Consider the following 16964-nt stretch of genomic DNA (forward strand, 5'->3'; position numbering starts at 1 on the left):
AAAAACCATAGCCTTGACTAGATGGGCCTTTATTGGCAAAGTAATGTCTCTGCTTTTTGATATGCTATCTAGGTTGGTCATAACTTTCCTTCCAAGAAGTAAGCGTCTTTTAATTTCATGGCTGCAGTCACCATCCACAGTGATTCTGGAGCCCAAAAAAATGAAGTCTGACACTGTTTCCACTGTCTCCCCATCCATTTCCCATGAGGTGATGGGGCCAGATGCCATGATCTTAGTTTTCTGAATGTTAAGTTTTAAGCCAACTTTTTCACTCTCTTCTTTCACTTTCATCAAGTGGCTTTTTAGTTCCTCTTCACTTTCTGCCACAAGGGTGGTGTCATCTGCGTATCTGAGGTTATTGATATTTCTCCCGGCAATCTTGATTCCAGTTTGTGCTTCTTCCAGCCCAGCGTTTCTCATGATGTACTCTGCATAGAAGTTAAATAAGCAGGGTGACAATATACAGCCTCGACGTACTCCTTTATCCTATTGGGAACCAGTCTGCTGTTCCATGTCCAGTTCTAACTGTTGCTTCCTGACCTGCACACAGGTTTCTCAAGTGGCAGGTCAGGTGGTCTGGTATTCTAGTGTTCCTTAAATCTCACCTCTTGCACACCTTGTCAAAAACCAATATTCTTGAAAATGCAGACTGAAAGTTCCTCAGACACAGAAATTGGGATCTCTCATGACGGGGCTCAGGAACTGGGATTCTGAAGTGGCAGGCCCACTGAGTCTGACGCACAAAGTCAGGGAAATGCTGATCTGTGAGTGGGGGGCATTCACCTGCCTTACCGCAAGCCCCAAAAGGAAGCAGCTCCTGAGGAGGAGTTTGACAGAAGCGTGGTCTCTGCTGCCCCCCTGTGGCCAAGCTTCGAAACTGCAGGCATGAGAAGTCTGCCTGAAAGGTGACCTGAACTTGGCGGCTCAGTTCCAGCAAGGTCTTGGGCCAGCTTCTCTCCAAGGCTCTTCACAGCTTGCGGGCAGGCCATGTCCCCTGCTCTGAAGGGCGCAGTCACAGGAGGGTGACCTCTTCTCTGACACTCCACGTCATCTCGAGTTTTCAAGGATAGGAATGGACACGATCAGTTTGGTACTGAAGAAATTCTCTATTTATAAGGCAAACAAAGTCTCTGTCTCTAAAATTCTTCAGGATGTGAACTGTTACCTGATGGAAGTATATATAGCCAAGTTTTCAGTTCACTGAACAATATATCCGCAGAGATGCACTTTAGATTCTATCTTATCTGCCACTGAGCCGGGTGGCGGGCTGCTGCAAGTGTGGGCCCGTCAACGACCGACACCATGGAAGGGGTTCTGCTTTCCTGCTGGGGTGCATCCCGAAGAGGGGCCTCCAGAGGGAGCGAGAAGCCCGCCGGGCACACGGCCCGCATGGACACGACACAACGCTAACAACGGCATTTGTACTAGCTTCCTGTGGCTCTGTGACAGGTCACCACAAACGTGCTGGTTTAAATTGACAGAAATTCTCCCACCGTTCTGGAGACCACAAGTCCAAAAACTTGTCCTGAACTGAAACCAAGGTGTTGGCAAGGCTGGGCTCCCTGCAGGGGCTCAAGGGCAGGGTCCTCTCCTCACTCCTTCCAGTTCTGCTGGCTGCTGGGGACCTTTGCTTGTGGTCACAAGCTGGAAGGCGCCCCCTTCAAGCCCCTCCATTTCATCTTCACATGCCCTTCTGTGTGAGGTGGTCTCCTCCGCCCCCTCTTTAGGGATACCAGTGACTACATTTAGGGCCCATCAGAAAATCCAGGATGACGCCTCCAATTCACAATTAGCTCCAATTAGCTGAAAGCACACCTGCAAAGACCATCTTCTTGCCACAAAATGCAACACATAGGTCCCGAGGCTTAGGACGTGGATACCTTTTGAGGAGCCATTTTTCAGCTGAACAGTTTCTTGCTTTCCCCAGCCTCTTCTGTTGATGCTCAAATGTTTCCTTTTCAGTGATCTCATCCCTAAAATGACTTGATTTTACTGCTTCTGTCTAAAAGCTTGTTTTTCTACATTACTGATACAACTTTGAAGTGTCTCCCCTTCTGCAGTGGCACGCAGGGTTCAGGTTGAACTTGGGGTGAGGGGGCCATGGAAGGGGTTCCTCACCGTCTCTCACTCGCCGCATCTCTTCCTCTACCCCAGTTTGCTGTGTCCTGGCCTTGGTCTCTGGCCTCTGCAATCTGCTGTTCCGCTGTACTCTTCACTGGCACGCTGGGGACGCCATTGCCATGAACGTCAGCAGTGCCCCCCACATCTCAGGGACAGCAGAGACGCCTGCGAGCTCCGACTCGCTCTGCGGGCCACCCTCCTCTGAAAACTCAAACAAGCGCACCAGACTAGTGTGAAGACTATCTTTCTCTGAAGGGAGTGGCGGTTTTAAGCTTGACCCTACAGTCATGAATCCATTAACAGTTCTAATATCAGGAGAAAAGAACTGACATCCCAGAGCAGCAGCTCTTGAATATTTCAGACTGATCTCCAGATAAAAACAGATGCCTGCAAAGCTGCCTTGTGAACGATGCAGGGCTCATGCTCTTGGCAGTTTTCTTGCCTCTGAAGCACTGCATTCAGAGTCCTGAGACGTGTGGAGAGGGACCCCCATGGTGACATCTCAGACCTGCAGCTTGTCCATGATGGCTTGCTCCACAGGACCCATGGTGACATCGAATGATGCACTTGGGTTTTGCAAACTGGACCCAGCTGATGAAAGTGCAGAAGGTGATTCCTTCAGTGATGGACTCAGCCTCCCCTGGGGGCCAGGAGCCAGAAGAGCAAGCTCTACAGTCGTCCTGATTTCAGGGATGTTCCTTGAGGTTGGAGCTTGACCTCACCCATGAAATGGACAAACCTCTGTTTACTAAAGCCTTCTCTACCTCAGTAGGCATCCTCTGTTACAGACTTTACTTGTCAGTCAGTCAGTTCAGCCGCTCAGTCGTGTCCGACTCTTTGCGACCCCATGAATCGCAGCACGCCAGGCCTCCCTGTCCATCACCAACTCCTGGAGTTTACTCAAACTCATGTGCATTGAATCGGTGATGCCATCCAACCATCTCATCCTCTGTCGTCTGCTTCTCCTCCTGCCCTCCAACCCCTCACAGCATCAGGGTCTTTTCCAATGAGTCAACTCTTCGTATGAGGTGGCCAAAGTACTTTAGTTTCAGCTTCAGCATCAGTCCTTCCAATGAACACCCAGGACTGATCTCCTTTAGGATGGACTGGTTGGATCTCCCTGCAGTCCAAGGGACTCTCGAGAGTCTTCTCCAACACCTCAGTTCAAAAGCATCAATTTTTCGGCACTCAGCTTTCTTCACAGTCCAACTCTCACATCCATACATGACCACTGGAAAAACCATCGCCTTGACCAGATGGACCTTTGTTGACAAAGTAATGTCTCTGCTTTTTATTATTCTCTCTAGGTTGGTCATAACCTTCCTTCCAAGGAGTAAGCGTCTTTTAATTTCATGGCTGCAATCACCATCTGCAGTGATTTTGGAGCCCAAAAAATTAAAGTCTGACACTGTTTCCACTGTCTCCCCATCCATTTCCCATGAAGTGATGGGACCAGATGCCATGATCTTAGTTTTCTGAATGTTAAGCTTTAAGCCAACTTTTTCACTCTGCTCTTTCACTTTCATCAAGAGGCTTGTTAGTTCCTCTTTACTCTCTGCCATAAGGGTGGTGTCATCTGCATATCTGAGGTTACTGATATTTACTTGTAGATCCATGTTAATAATGAGTATGGACACATCAAAAGTGTCATCTCCTGGCTTAAAGACAAAAATATTTCCTGGGGCACCAAACTTCCTAACCCACAAACAGCCACAGCAGTAGCTGGCTCAACGATTCAAAAGACACACATTCTAGACCAGGAATGGGTCTAGAATCTTTAGCAGCCTGACCCTAGGAATCATTCAAGTGAGCTGGTGCTGTTATGACTATTTTGTTACAGCTTTCCTACAGTAAGCTTTCGTAATTTCTGTTGCTGTCATGAGAATCACAAAAGTTACCTCCACTGAATTTAAGACTTTTTTCAGGAGAAGGAAATGGCAACCCACTCCAGTATTCTTGCCTGGAAAAGTCCATGGACAGAGGAGCCTGGCGGGCTGCAGGCCATGGGGTTACATGACTGAGGCTGTGTGCACGAGGGTGGAGCGAGATGGGTTGGTAGCAATAAAGTGGTAGAACTAAAAAAAGACTTTTATCACATTTGGAAACTTGACCTGTTAACTACTGTGAAGACTGCGTTATTAAACAAAAACAAAAAGAAAACAACTGCACCACAGATCCGTTCTGTCTAATCAAATGTCTGGCTTTGCAAAGTGCACTGCAGGATTCGGTGGCACTTGACCACCTGTACAGTCGCGAGCCATAGACCCGTGCCCTCAGTACCTGGAGGAGGCCTGTTACCTCAGTCACTGGTACTGGTATCCACTCTCCAGGGCTGGAAGACTTCCAAGAGAAACAGGTGACGTCAACACCAATGGTAAGAACAGGTACCTTTAAATTTAAGGAGGTCAGCTTTGGCTTGTTGGAGAGGAGACACTAATCGTGCTATTGTCAGTAAGCAGAGCATTTCACAGAAATCTTATTTCTCACAGAGCTTGTTTTTCAACTGGGTTCTCTGTTCAAGTGAGCTCTGACTCACAGGTAGCTAGCTGGGTTCTGCTGAACCCGTTGGAGGGCGCGGTGCTCCAGGAAGCACTCTCTCAGGTTCAGAGCACAGGCTGTCTCCTCTGGACCCCCGGGATGAACGCGTGAGGTGGGGGAGGGATTTCTGCAAGGCAGGCCTGTCCGAAGCTGCTGCCATTTCACCATGTGTCCCGGCGCTAGCATGGCCCTTCATCGACCAGTCCCCGGATGTGGATGGGCTCAGGTGAGAGGACTCTCGGCTGCTGGGACAGCCCTCGAGGAGCCTGAGAAGCAAAGGCTTTCCAGCGGCGTGGGCAGAAGGTCCTTCATTTAAGGCAGGCTCTGGGCACGTGGCTCGGAGTCCACCACGGCTCTGTGTTCTGGACTCAAGTCTCCTTATCTGCACCTGGCCAGGTGCTGCGGTTGCCAGGATACACAGAAGAAAACAAAAGGTTAAGTCTTAAGCTTCTGGGGCCACACCACCCTTTGACAATATAAGCCATGTATACTTTCCCTTAGAAAAGGTTTATATTTAGAAAAGGCAGAGGAACCAGAAACCAAATTGCCAACATCTGTTGGATCACAGATAAAGCAAGAAAATTCCAGAAAAACATCTACTTCTGCTTTAGTGACTATGCCAAAGCCTTTGACTGTGTGGATCACAACAAAACTGTGGAAAATTCTTCAAGAGATGGGAATACCAGACCACCTGACCTGCCTCCTGAGAAATCTGTATGCAGGTCAAGAAGCAACAGTTAGAACCGGACTTGGAACAGCAGACTGGTTCCATACTGGGAAAGAAGTATGTCAAGGAGTACATCACCCTGTTTAACTTATGTGCCAAATACATCATGTGAAATGCTGGGGTGGTTGAAGCACAAGCTAGAATCAAGATTGGAGGGAGAAATATCAATAACTTCAGATATGCAGATAACACCACCCTTATGGCAGAAAGTGAAGAACTAAAGAAGCTCTTGATGAAAATGAAAGAGGAGAGTGAAAAAGCTGGCTTGAAACTCAACATTCAAAAAACGAATATCATGGCATCCGATCCTGTCACTTCATGGCAATAGATAGGGCAACAGTGGAAACAGTGACAGACTTTATTTTCTTGGGCTCCAAAATCACTGCAGATGGTGACTGCAGCTACAAAATTAAAAGATGCTTGCTCCTTGAAGAAAAGCTATGGCCAACCTAGACAGCATATTAAAAAGTAGAGACATTAAAAAAAAAAAAAAAAGTAGAGACATTACTTTGCCAACAAAGGTCCATCTAGTCAAAGCTATGGTTTTTCCAGTAGTCATGTATGGATGTGAGAGTTGGACCATAAAGAAAGCTGAGCACTTAAGAATTGACGCTTTTGAACTGTGGTGTTGGAGAAGACTCTTGAGAGTTCCTTGGACTGCAAGGAGATCAAACCAGTCCACCCTAAAGGAAATCAGTTCTGAATATTCTTTGGAAGGACTGACCTGAAGCTCCAATACTGTGGCCACCTGATGTGAAGAACTGATTCCTTGGAAAATACCACGATGCTGGGAAAGACTGAAGGCAGGAGGAGAAGCAGACGACAGAGGATGAGATGGTTGGATGGCATCACCGACTTAATGGACATGAGTTTGAGCAGGCTCCGCGAGTCGTGGATGGACACGGAGGCCTGGCGTGCTGCAGTCCATGAGGTTGCAAAGAGATGGACGTGACTGAGCAACTGAACTGATAACTTTCCCCAGAAAAATGCAAACGTACAAATTTTGCATACGATTTCCAGGGGCTCACAGACCCCCCCCCCCCCAACTTCCATGGACCTCAGGTTAAGAATTCTCAACAATCTAGTAGGGAATGTATAATGGACAAGTGAAAAAGCTTAATGAAGGAAAAAAAATAAAGCAATAGAAGGTCATTTTCCCCCCTATTTCTTAAGGTTTCTATTTTGTTTTCTAAAGTCCCCTCCAGGATTACCCTTAACTTATTTAATACACAGAAGTAGGCTAAAGATGTCTGACAAGCCTTAGAGGAGCCATTCAACTTCAACTGTCAAATGATGAAGCAATTCTGCCGACACTGACAAGGAGGTAGTTCAAGAGGTGAATAGGTTCTGAGGCCTCCGCTGCAAACAGGCGTGTGGGGCCCCGCCTGGATCTTCAGCCACCTTTGCTCACGTTGTTCTAATAAACCTCTTACAGCAAAACCACAGATGGCCCTGGCTCTCCAGAAGCTCTCCCGCTGCTCCCAACCTGCTCCTGCTTTAAGTGGGAAGACACCCGGTCCATTAAGTGCCTGATCCACAGGAGTCCTTAGGAAGTGAGTATTCCCAAGAAGTTGGGACTTGGAGGGTAATCGTGCTAGGCGACTGTGCCAGCAGAATGCACACCAGTCACGACGCACATCTCAATGCTGGACACAGCTCTGTGCTGAGTCTTCAGTCAGCCCTGCTCCCACCATGGGGAGAACGAAGCTGGAGCCAGGATATCCCCAGGGAAGGCAGAACGGAACTTAACTTTTTAAACCAGCAATGCCTTTTCTGTATCATAGTTTCCCATTTATTCCTGCAAATCAACAATTCTACAGTTTCAATGACATAAACTGAAGGCTCTGACAATGGGGATAACAGCTGACAGGATTTAAAGCAAGCAACAGAGAACGCTTTCCTTCCCATGTCATCTCTGAGGGTGATGAGCTGTATCAGAAGTTAATCTGAGGAATTAAAGATATAAGCACTATCTCTAGACCAGAGGTTCTCAACCAGGGATGATTCTGCTCCTCAAGGGACACCTGGCATTGTCTGGAGACATTTTTCAGTTGTCACCTACTGGGGAAGGGGTACCACTGGTATCTAATGGATGGAGGCCAGGTACAGCTGCCAAATGCCCTACAAGACCCAGAACAGTCCCCATAGCAAAGGACTGCTGCTGCTGCTGCTAAGTCGCCTCATTCGTGTCCGACTCTGTGCTGGCCCCAAATGTCAGCAGAGGCAAGGCTGAGGAACCCAGTTCCAGACCTCATGAGAGGAATTTCAAGTATGGTGCAGAGGGAGCATTTCTGCTGCTCTGCCTCCTAGGAGAAGTGGTCCTGATGATGGGAAAACAGCCGCCCCAGAGGTCCCGCTGCTTGTTCAGCCTCACCTGTGAGCACTTAGAAAGTCTCAGGGCAAACGGGAGGCACCCTGGGCAGAGTCCCGTCCTGGAGCTGGGGCGGCACAGCGTGTGCTAAGCAGCAGCACCTGACGCCCGCTCTTACAACGTCCTTAAATTTGGTGCTGGCAAAGCTTTGCTGCTGCTGTTCAGCTGTCAAGTCTTGAACGACTCTTCATGACCCTATGGACTGCATCACGCCAGGCCTCCCTGTCCCTCACCATCTCCGAGAGTTTGCCCAAGTTCATACCCATTGAACTCTGGGTGATAACATCCAACCACTCACCGTCCGTCATCCTCTTCTCCTGCCTTTGGTCTTTCCCAGCATGGCAAACCTTAGGCCCTCCCTAAGGTCTACATCTTTTCTTGAGCTATCTACAGATAAAAGGGAGCAGAATGCAAACACTCAACACCAGGAAAACGTGCCAGCACATTATGGTCCACTGGAGTGTCCATCAGTAGATTGCATGATGCAACAATAAACACAGTGAAGACACTCCAGTTAACAAAGAGTTTTAAGAATAATGGCAATAGGTAAGTCCTCTGTCATTTCAAGGTTTCCTTTAATATTAAAACATGGCAGTTGTTTTAATAGTTGAAAATTTTACATATATTTGCAACACAGAAATTGAAGACCAAAAGTCAAAATGCCTTCTTTTAAGAAAAATTTTCTTTCGCATGTTTCTGAAGGCCACAGGAAGTCAGGTCCTGCAGGGGTGTGGTGGCCAGAATCTGGGCCTAACTCATGACTTTATAACCATCAACCTTCGGAATAAGGGCCCCGTGTGTACCACAGTTACAAGTATGCATACATGCTGGCATTCTTTACTTCTGCATGAGAAAACTCAATGTAGCTTTGAAAATTCTTTCTAAAATGTTTATTTGCTGAAGTTGTTCTTCCATGGATATTAAAAAGTGTGGAAAAGGAAGATGCCCAGACTAGACTCCAGGGTGACCTTGGGAACACAAAGCTGGAAATTACCCACCACAAAGCGAGTTCGCAGACACAAGGTATTAGTTAAACAAGAAAATAAATGGTAACCTTGGGAAGGAAGGTTTGCCGAACAGAGAACAGAGGAGAGAAAGTAAATAACCCACCGGGAGTTATTATGATGAATGTTACAGGCTCGGGCCATTAGCACCACGATAATTGGTCGAAAGGCTTTTCCTTTTCCATCAAAGTAGTATTCAGACATTTCCTTGAGTTCTGCTGTAGAGATGAAGAGTTCCTGAAACAAAGTTTCTCTGCGTCAACAGGGCGGCATAACTACACAAAACATCAGTGGAATTTCTTTCACACAGCTTTGATTTTACTCATTCATGTCAACGGGGAAATCCAACACTTGGTGGGAAGAGGTGCCAACACTGTGTGGCCACAAAGCTGGCTCCTGCGGCTGGGCCGCAAGCAGCGTTTGGCCGCCCCCCCCGCCAGAGGCCGGGGTGCTGGGGGGGCCTGCCGCTGGTGGAGACCCTGAGTGACAGCGGCGGAGGGGGAATGCCAGATGGCTGGTGACAGCTGGAGCGGGAGAGAAACAGGGCTGCTTGCAGCCTGGAGGACAGAGGCAGGAGGACAAAGAGGCGGAGTGTGGGAGCCAGTGAAGCAGAAGGTCAGGGGGTGGCAGACGAGATGAGAAGAGACAAGGGCAGCGTCAGAGTCTGGTTCAGGCATTTCTCAGCCACACAAGCCAAAGGCTCACAGGGAAAGTGTACAACAAAAGCTATACATGATTGCAAGGAGCTTACGATGGCATTGTTGCTGCTGCTGCTGCTAAGTCGCTTCAGTCGTGTCCGACTCTGTGCGACCCCATAGACGGCAGCCCACCGGGCTCCCCTGTCCCTGGGATTCTCCAGGCAAGAACACTGGAGTGGGTTGCCATTTCCTTCTCCAATGCATGAAAGTGAAAAGTGAGAGTGAAGTCGCTCAGTTGTGTCCGACTCTTAGCGACCCCATGGACTGCAGCCTACCAGGCTCCTCCATCCATGGGATTTTCCAGGCAAGAGTACTGGAGTGGGGTGCCACTGCCTTCTCCTACGATGGCATTAGGGAAGCAAAATTTTTTAAAATATGAAATATTCAGTGAATGATATGGTGGCAACTTGAATAATGGCCATATGTTAAATGCATTAAGGTTCAAAGAATGGAGCGATCAGTGTGGACGAGAAAAACCGAGCACTTCATGGAGGAGACAAGCTATGCCTGGGAACAGAGGCTAAGAAGGATTTTGCTTCCTGAAGAGGAGGGAGAGCTGTCCTGGGGATGGGCACGTGGGTCTCCTGTCTCTGTCCCTCAGGGACTTGCTGGGAAGAATCAGAGCTTGTGTCCCAGGAGCAACAAACGGGCCTGGCAGCCCCTCACAGGGCTCAAGCGCACTCCCTCCTCGGGGCCAAGGGAGATAATAAACACAGAGGCTTCTGAGATAAACGGGACAACCCCCGGTCTACAGGGAGCTCAGAGTCTAGGCCGGGGAAGGGAAACAGGACCGCAGTGGAGCGTGGCAGGGTGAGGACTCCTGTCCTGGAGGTGAGGGCTGCTGCTGGGAGCGCACAGGAGGCACCTCTGGCTCAGCCTGAGGCCGGCGGGGCAAGGGCAGGGGCGGCGGGGTGACGGAAACCCAGGGCTGGTGACTGAAGGCCAGACACCGACGCGGGACTTCCCTGAGGGTCCGGTGGGTAGGAACCTGCCTGCCAGTGCAAGCGACACCGGTCCGATCCCTGGGCCGGGAAGGTCCCACGTGCCGCAGAGCAGCTAAGCCGGAGAGCCACAGCTACTGGAGCCTGTGCACCTAGAGCCCAGGCTCTGCAAGAGAAATCACCACGGTGAAAAGCCTGGGCGCTCCAACTCGAGAGTAGCACCCCGCTTGCCGCAACTAGAGACAAACCCTCATGCAGCAACAAAGATCCAGCACAACCAAAAATAAATAAAAACAACTTTCAAAAGAGAGAGAGAGAGATGAGATGAGGAGGGTGTGGAGGGGAAGGAGAGGGCCGAGTCGAGGGTCCTCCCTAAGGTCCGGGGTGACAACCTCGCATCAACAGGATAAACGAGAGAAAAAAACAATTCGTAGGAAGAAGCGGAGCTTCGGATCTGCCCGTGTGAGCCAGTGATGGACAACTCCATAGCGCTGCCCAGGGAGCAGGCAGAGTTTAGGAGAGAACGTTCATTCTAGGCCAGGGCCTTTACACGGGAGTCTTGAGCACGGAAATGGGTAAACTGAAGACGGAGCAGAGGAGCAAACGACCCCAGGGAATGGCAACATCAAAGGGGGTGGGGAGGGGACAGAGAGGAGCCCTGGAAGCCGACTGAGGGATGGCCTGAGGAGCACAGGGACAGTGCAGGAGCCAAGGGCCGGCTTCACAGAAGGGCTGTGGTGAACACGGTCCAGCGTTCAGAGAGTCTGGAAGATACAAGCCAGCAGGGCCTGTTGGATTTAGTAGAAGCGGGCAAAGGCAGTTTCAGGTGAGAGGCTGGATAGGAAGGCAAAGGGCGGTGGTGGAGCCGTGGTGAAGGGGTAGAACAGACAGAGAAAGGCTGGGAATACTGGAACGGAACCGGGAGGACACAGGGTGATGGGATGGTCCTTTACAAGATGAACAGGAAGAAGCTGGAGCATCTGAAATGGATCCAGAAGAGAATAAGGAGGGCAAGTCTGCAGACAAACATGGAGAACAGGGACTTGGGGGAGAAAACCTTGGGCCCCAAGGGGGAGGTAAAGGGCATGGCATTTAACCAGAGGCACAGGGACGATGCTGGAGGAGGCGAGGAGGCAGGCTACAGCCGTGGCGGGGACTGTAACGGGCCCAGAGCGGGCGTTCAGGGAGCTCCTCCTCCACAGCTTCTGCATGGTTCCTCGGACTGGAAGCGGTGGAGGCGTGGAGACAGGAGAGTGGGGCGGGGGGTGGAAGGGGTAAATGCAGAACCTTGAAAGGGGGAGGAAGCTGACCAGGGGCACCTGAGCATCTTGGGCAGCAGAGGAGACTCCACGTGAGGCTCTGGGCCACTGAAAGCTTGGGGAACAGAATGCTTGATGAAGAAAGCCCTGTCTGGGGCACTGATATTCAGAACCAGAGGGGAGGACAGTGGCAGGAGGCGCGGGAGGCTTCAGAGCTGCCCCAGGCCCGGTGCAGGCGACCGACCTGGGGGGAAAGAGGCAGAGGACTCTGTGGACATGCACTTGTGGCCTGAACCTTCTTTTTTTCAAGTTTCCCATTCCTGCCTCTGGGTGGTGACGTGTATCGCATCTTCCATACCGCCCCATACTCACTGCTCAAGAAACATTTAAAACCAGACATTTGGGAATCAGGTCTGCAATGGCATGCCACCCATGGGGAAACCTGCACTGTTTTTTCGTAATTCAAAGAAATCAACCTAACTTCAGAGTATCATCAAAAATCTCTTACCTTCCTGATGTCCTCATAGAGACCTTTCAAGTCTCTCCAGCCAAGCTTAAAAGGGTCGGCGTATCTCTCACCGCTCTGTGTCTTACTGCAGCAGCAAGCTACCGGCGTCACGTGATGGAGCCTAAGCAGAAACGCACACAATGGAAGGCTGGTCGCTGTTTTACCGAGTTACTTCATTTTTAAGTAAGAATTATACAGACCTATGCATATACACATATATGTAACAGAGCTGGAGGATGGAAAATTTAAGCCTAGATACTTGCTGGGAATTAAGCATGAATGCAAAAAGCTCATTATAATTTCAAAGATCATATAGAATTCTGATCCTGCTCAACACTACACCAATTTTCATAACCAGGACCTAGGGAGCCACAAAATCAAAAGAAATATAAACCACGTTCACTGTGTTCTGAGTGTAAACATTTTTTTAAAGGTCAGATTTTTTTATTTTTTTGGGGCTGTGCTGGGTCTTCAATTGCTGTAAGGGCTTTTCTCTAGTTGCAATGTATGCGGTTCTCATTGCAGTGGCTTCTCTTGCTGCAGAGCATGAGCTCTAGGGTACACGGGCTTCAGCAGCTGCAGCACAAAGGTTCATTAGTTTTAGCTTCTGGTCTCCAGGGCACTGGCTCAAAACTTCTGGTGCATGGCTTAGTTGCTCTGAGGCATATGGGATCTCCCCCAATCAGGGATCAAATCAGGCGGATTCTTTACCCTGAGCTACCAGAGAAGTCCAAGTTTACATTTTATTATACAGTTGGGCCTCTGTATCTACAGGTTCTACATCTTTGGATTCAAACAACCTCATATTGAAAAATATGTGTGTGTGTGTGTGTATTTGAATTCCAGAAAGTTTCAAAAAGCAAAATTTGAATTTACCATGCTCAGGCAACTGTTTGCATAGCATTTATATTAGGTATTATAAGTCATCTAAAAATAACAAAGTATAAAAGATGATGTGTGTAGCTTATATGCAAATATTATGCCATTTTATATAAAGGACTTTCTGCTGCTGCTGCTGCTGCTAAGTCGCTTCAGTCGTATCCGACTCTGGGAAACCCCATAGATGGCAGCCCACCAGGCTCCACCATCCCTGGGATTCTTCAGGCAAGAACACTGGAGTAGGTTGCCATTTCCTTCTGCAGTGCATGAAAGTGAAAAGTGAAAGTGAAATCGCTCAGTCGTGTCCGACTCTTCCAGACCCCATAGACTGTAGCCTACCAGGCTCCTCCATCCATGGGATTTTCCAGGCAAGAGTACTGGAGTGGGGTGCCTTCTTCAATAAAGAACTTGAGCATCCCTAATTTTGGTATCTGAGGTGAGAGTGCTCTAGAACCAATGTTCCCTCCTCCCCCCGCCCCACCAATGGATGACTGTTTTTTTTTTTTAAGAAGACCAAGATCACATAAAGCAGGTATTATGACACTTAAATAGCACATTCAATTTCCTGAAGTGAATAGGCCACCACAATTTAGAATAGACATTTACTGGCAACATATATGACTAATAATTTTAGCTGCAATACGGATAATAAACTTACCGTGATACACGATACATATTTGGAAAGGCAGATGTTAAACTCTTCATAAGATTACAATAGGACATCTATAAAATAAAACATTAAGAAACTTCTAAGAGAATATTCATGAAAAACTTTTATAACACTAAATAAGAATTCCTGTAATTTATAAAAAATAGTAATATTTTATCTTTTAGTTGTCCATTTAGAGACTGCAAACTTCAGAAAAAATGATGTTTCCCCTCCATATTACAAAAGCAGTATCTGTCATTACAGAAAATATAAATATGAAAAAAAGCAGGAAATAGAAAACATCTATAATCTATCCCTTCTCCCAAAGACTGCTCCACATTTATACCTATCTTTCCAGATCTGAAATTCCCTTCCATTTAACTAACACTGGGCAGAGAGTAGTAAGGATTAGTGTGGCTTACACTCTTAAAATCTTAAATTGGTTTAAGACAATAATCAAGATCCCCAAAGCACCTGCCCAGACAGTGAAAGAGGATTTCAGTGTTGAGAAATTTAGTTACACAAACACTGCCTATGTCAAGCCACCGTTCCTGAATATACTTGGGAATGGTACTTCTTGAAAAGTAGTATTAACAAACAAGCTCGGCAGCACATTTTGATAATACTAACTTAATCAGAGATCAAGAACAACAGAAGATGGCTTCAAGGAGACTGAGGTTGTGGTGACAACAGACAACAATTGCTGAGCACTATTACGGGCCAGCAAATATGACAGGCACTAGTGACCCAGGGGTAGAGCAGCCAAACTTGAAGAATTCAGGGACACAGGCATTTCAAAAACTACTAATCTGGTGTAGGAAGGACTCTTATAGGATATTTAAAGAAAATATTTTGACCAAGGACAGACTTAGCACTAGCAAGAAGAAAATGAATCCACTGTATTGGTCTTACAACCAAGACTTTCTAATAACGTCCTACGATGTGGGCTCAACTCGACAGCTACGTGTTATACAGCCAGGGAAGTTGAAATTCAGAGAAGTCTGAAAAACTGATAATACGGATATGTTTACAACACATCAAAAGAAAAAAGCACCTACAGAACACTGTGCGCTATGTGATTCCACTAAAAATTTTGTATAACTATACAAATAAAACCCAGGGTTTGGAAGCATATGGGGGGGTATTAAAAATGGTTATTTTGGAATAAATCAGATCATGGGAGGTTTCTTGCTTTTCGTTTTTAATTCATATTTTCTGAGTTTTCTCTAGTGAACACACACTGCTTTACATATTAAAATGACAATAGGGACTTCCTTGGTGGACAAGTGGGGGAGAATTCACCTGGCAATGCAGGGCATGTGGGTTGGATCCCTCATCAGGGAACCAGGATCCAACATACCTTGAAGCAAGGCATCCTGCCTATGTTGCAAGGAAGGATCCAATGTGTTTCAACTAAGACCCAAGGCAGTCAAATAATTTTTTAAATGGCCCACTATTTTAAAAAATAAATAAAATAAAATGACAATAAATGCTGACTTTGCCTGGCAGGCAGTGGTCGAAGAAGGTGGCCCAGAGTTGTATTCCCCATGGCACTACAAATCCATTAATGACGTCCCAGGCATTACAATGTCCTAAAGAAAAAAACTAACAAACCTCCTCTGAATTCAACCCAACGTGACACTTAACCTACTTCTTCAGCCTTCGCACGTAAATAATTCACATGAATTTAGTATTTATTATAATACTTATTCAATTTGAAACCTAATCTCTAAGTGCGGTGAAGAGTTAAAATTACACAGCTAGCACAGAGGGCTCTTAATCACTGAGCAACGTGTAACTTGTTCAAAGCCTAGGAGGTGGATTTTGGCTCAAATCCCAACATTTCCTACTAGTTACCTTGAGACAGCTTTCTGATAAAATCTATGGCAAAGATGCTGGGACTAATTGAGCAATTACACGTAAAGCTCCTAGCTATGAACATTTATAGGATGTACTCAGCCAAGCTATCAGCCAAGCTATCTTCGGCTGAGGTTTTGTGAAGTGAGGTTAGAGATAACACAGAAGAGCTGTATTAAAAGGGTGTTGTGGCACCGGGGCCACCTAGGGACCATGACTAGCGCAAACATCAACCATCTCCCAAATCTGATTTTCTATCTTTCCATCTCATCCTTTCCCCTGAAATTCAACTTGCCTCCCATGAAGTTACTTTAAAAAAAAAAAAAGGCTGAGTAAGAATCAAGACATACCAGTGATTTGGCACAATCAGACAAACCCTGGTTTTTGTCCTATCACAAGATATGCGAACACTCCCAGTGAAGAGGTTGAGAGAATGTACAAACAGGAGTTAAGAGTGGAGTTTTGCTGGGAGAGCCCGGCGTGGCTTTACTGTTGCTGAACTTTGTCCCTAAGGGCCTTTAGGCCCTGTGAGACTTGAACTGGCCAAAACACACCCTCTCCTAAGGCAGACACCAGAAGTAATTTACAGTGAAAAATACCACTGACACAAAAATCAGAAACAGACGGTATTGGGGTTTCCCTGGTGGCTCAGAGTTAAAAGAATTTGCCTGCCAATGCAGGAGACACGAGTTTGATCCCTGGTCCCAAAGATCCCAAATGCTGGGCAGCAACGAAGCCCACGTGCTACAATTATTGAGCCTGTGCTCTAGAGCCAGGGAGACCAACTACTGAGCCCATGTGACAGAACTACCGAAGCCTTCACGCCCTAGAGCCCATGCTCCGCAACAAGAGAAGCCAATGCACTACAACTGGAGAGTGGTCCCCACTCGCTGCAATTAGAGAAAAGCCCACGCAGCAAGATCCAGCACAGCCAATAAGCAAATAAATAAAATGAATAAAAAAGAGAGATATACAGAACTGGCATTATCGGCAAAGCTCCTCCAACAATTCTCTCCAGGAAAGCACCCTTTATGTAGCTAAGAGAATTGCTTAATGGGCATGGATTGTTTTTTTTAAAACAGGAGCGTCAAAGAAGAATCTATGTCATCAGTGGTGGGTGCATCCCTCTCTGCAAGTAACATCCTCATTTGCAGTACTAGGAATATCTGAAGCCTGGCTAGGACAGCACCTACACGGATCCCAGTCTCTCTATTCCCCATATTCTCTCTTTACTGTCTCTTCTGTAGACCAGCCCAACTGCCATTCTCTCTTCAAGTGTCTGTTCTGAATAAGTTGTGATTTATGTACCCATATGCATCCAAAAGCAGGCACTTAGAAATGCTATGTATTTCATATTGGGAGATAAACTTTAAAAAAAAAAAAATGAGCCTTGCAGATGAGAAGCAAACACA

At 47.2% G+C, this 16964-nt stretch overlaps 1 protein-coding gene across 1 annotated transcript in view; it reads right to left on the bottom strand.

Moving 5' to 3' along the window:
- The window catches only part of PDSS1 (decaprenyl diphosphate synthase subunit 1), a 40110-nt gene that overhangs the window by 22050 nt on the left and 1096 nt on the right, over nucleotides 1-16964 (bottom strand). Inside the window, exons 2-4 of the mRNA XM_043883626.1 lie at nucleotides 13705-13769; nucleotides 12168-12288; nucleotides 8868-8998 (exon numbers count right to left, since the gene is read on the bottom strand). Of these exons, the coding sequence (XP_043739561.1) occupies nucleotides 8868-8998; nucleotides 12168-12288; nucleotides 13705-13769 (317 nt within the window). The remainder of the gene's footprint in view (nucleotides 1-8867; nucleotides 8999-12167; nucleotides 12289-13704; nucleotides 13770-16964) is intronic.

This window comes from Cervus elaphus, chromosome 23, assembly GCF_910594005.1.
Source record: "Cervus elaphus chromosome 23, mCerEla1.1, whole genome shotgun sequence".
Classification (NCBI taxonomy): Eukaryota; Metazoa; Chordata; class Mammalia; order Artiodactyla; family Cervidae; genus Cervus; species Cervus elaphus.